Source organism: Gadus macrocephalus, chromosome 9, assembly GCF_031168955.1.
Source record: "Gadus macrocephalus chromosome 9, ASM3116895v1".
Lineage (NCBI taxonomy): Eukaryota > Metazoa > Chordata > Actinopteri > Gadiformes > Gadidae > Gadus > Gadus macrocephalus.
The window spans coordinates 2,148,706-2,151,205 of NC_082390.1; the positions used below are offsets into that span (position 1 = coordinate 2,148,706).

At 43.8% G+C, this 2,500-nt stretch overlaps 2 protein-coding genes across 4 annotated transcripts in view; one reads left to right on the forward strand and one right to left on the reverse strand.

Moving 5' to 3' along the window:
- ccdc135 (coiled-coil domain containing 135) overlaps positions 1 to 2,500 on the reverse strand; it is a 12,074-nt gene that overhangs the window by 8,548 nt on the left and 1,026 nt on the right. For 2 of the 3 annotated variants that reach the window (XM_060060198.1, XM_060060197.1), the window contains exons 2-4: positions 1,561 to 1,696; positions 830 to 1,004; positions 1 to 142 (exon numbers count right to left, since the gene is read on the reverse strand). The exon at positions 1 to 142 is cut by the window's left edge and continues 5 nt beyond it. In XM_060060198.1, the coding sequence (XP_059916181.1) occupies positions 1 to 142; positions 830 to 1,004; positions 1,561 to 1,694 (451 nt within the window). In that variant the 5' untranslated portion in view covers positions 1,695 to 1,696. The remainder of the gene's footprint in view (positions 143 to 829; positions 1,005 to 1,560; positions 1,697 to 2,500) is intronic. The other variant, XM_060060200.1, reaches the window with a different exon arrangement.
- Positions 802 to 2,500, forward strand: part of lcat (lecithin-cholesterol acyltransferase) — a 9,398-nt gene continuing 7,699 nt past the window's right edge. Inside the window, exon 1 of the mRNA XM_060060204.1 lies at positions 802 to 942. The gene's annotated coding sequence lies outside the window, so the exon portion shown is untranslated. The remainder of the gene's footprint in view (positions 943 to 2,500) is intronic.

Here is a 2,500-nt window from a genome sequence, read left to right on the forward strand (position 1 = left end):
CTATGGGAGGATCCAGGGCTTGCAGTACCAGGTGGTCGGCTACAAAGGAGGCACAGTTGTCCCAGTCGTAGAGGCCGGAGTAGGGAAGCATGGTGCTCCGCAGGGTAGTGGACACAAACTTCTGGATGAGGCACACAGGAGACTATTATTTACTGGATTAATCTTAGCTCAGGAGGTAGAGCAGTTGTCTTGTGACCGAAAGGTTGCTAGTTCGATCCCCAGCTCCTCTTAGCTGAGTGTTGATGTGTCCCTGAGCAAGAAACCTAACCCTAACTGTTCCTGACGTGCTGGCTGTCGCCTTGCATGGTTGACTCTGCCGTCGGTGTGTCAATGTGTGTATTAACCGATGTAAGTCGCTTTGGATAAAAAATCTAGGGCTAAATGCCCTAGTTGTAATTGAATAATAAATAAAAGCAAACAGAACAATAGACACACACCCAGTGAGAGCTTGTGGGTGTATAAATAAAAGCAATACGATAACATCCTGGTACAAGGCAAGCATTTGAGTGTGGGCCATGTCTGATATTCTCTTTTTGGAGGTTTGTTTACAAGCACAGCTTAGGCAGCAAAGTGAAAAGCAACAAACACGAGTGAGAGTGAGAACAGAGACACGGAGAGTGATCATAAAAACTTCCCATGGAGAGGGAACACGGGGGGGGGGGGGTGGGGGGGGGGCGAGAGAGTGTGGAATGAGGAAAGGCAGACGAGGAAGAGAAGAACGGAGATAGGATGGTGGTGGACGAACAGAAGGCGTTAGCAGGAGGTGTTGGGGTAAGACTGGTAGGAAACAGCAGAAGAAGGGTGTGTGTGTGTCTGTGCTAACATTTACCTTCACACCACATTCATTCAAAGGGCAGAGGAAGAGGGGCTTGCGGCTGGGGAAGATGTGTGAATATTGGGAGCTGAAGTTGTCAGCGATAACCAACAGCTGTTTTTCTTGAGGTGAGTTGTGATGGTAGGCGCTGGGACATTCGGACAAGTTCACCGGCTTGGTCCGGCCAAATCTGGATTTGGTGGGAGAGAGGACAAAAAACCAATAAATATCAATGTTTATTTAGGATTCTTGAGCAAGTAATTATAGATTATGCCTTATTGAACTGTACCTGTAACCTCATATACGCAACCACGACTCACTGACTGACTAACACACCCAATCAACAAGTGTAGAGATTCTTGTTGATTCCAAATCAATGTACACATGGTTATAGAACAAATCATGTGGTGGGTTTCACTGACCAACAACTAGACGTTGTTCTGATTTTGTAGTATTTCATGCATTATCTTTTGAAAAATAAGAAAAACAGCAGAAACGTGAGTTCCATATATGTACTGTGGCATATTGGGCCGTGGGATCACTTGTGCACACACGTGCGCACGTGTGTTTATAGACTCAGGACCAAATGGCCTACTCAAAGTGACCAATAGAGGCACAGAGGTGAATGATCTGAGGTAACCCATTGTAGAGCAAGTCTATGGGGTCAGTTGTGTATTCGTGCGTGCGTGTGTGCGTGCGTGCGTGCATGCCTGTGTGTGTGTGTGTGTGTGTGTGAGAGATCTCACGGGGTGTCTCCAGGACTCGTTATATTGATGTTGACGGCCTTCTCCCCGTCCAGCAGCTCTTGGGGGCTGAGTTCTTTCTGTTCTATACCTCCCCCCTCATCCTCCTTTTCCTCGAGCTCCAGCAGGGTCTCCATACCTTCATTAAGAAAATACAATTCCAAACGTGTTTGCTCATTAGAATTGTATGCTTAGGAGAAAGTTATATAAACTGGGTATGGTTGGTCTCTCCTTTAACTGTTATTGTTTGTTATTGGTTAGCCTTAATATGTGTTCTTCATCGTCCTCTTTGATAAAACACATACGTTGCACCTTGCAGTATCCTTCCACATTTTCACATCATATTATTGACTTTCTTGTTTACGGTCAATGGTTAATGTGAACTATCGGATCATGATGTATTGTCTTTACTGTGAAAGCTGATGGAATTATGCGGATCAGTTTCAATATTTTCTCTTGGACTGGTCTAAATGTGTTTGTTTGTTATTTGTTTCAGAAATGTTGTAGTATCAGCTAACCTGCAGTATTACGTTTTTCTCAGTCGCTTTGGTACATTTCTCGAATCATCCTGAACATTTGCAAAACCGTAAATGCATTTCTCAAAACAATTCGTACAAATAGCAAAACACCATGGATCACCTGCAAAAGCCAGTCTCTTGCTCAAAATCCTTAGTTCATCTCACAAAAGTAAATATCTGTGTCAATGAACATCAGTGCCATCAGAATGACAAGTCCTTTTGTCATTGTGTACGGATAAGACAGTCAAATTGTAACACCTTAGTGTCTGTGGGAGATTGATTGCAAGAGACTGGACAAGATTCTCATTTACGCTTTGACTGTTTGTACTGTAATTTGTTGACAGACCATGTCATTGCTAGAAATGTGAACATAGGACAATCTCCTTAGGGTAAACTGTACATGCATTGCTGTAGGAATTACAGTG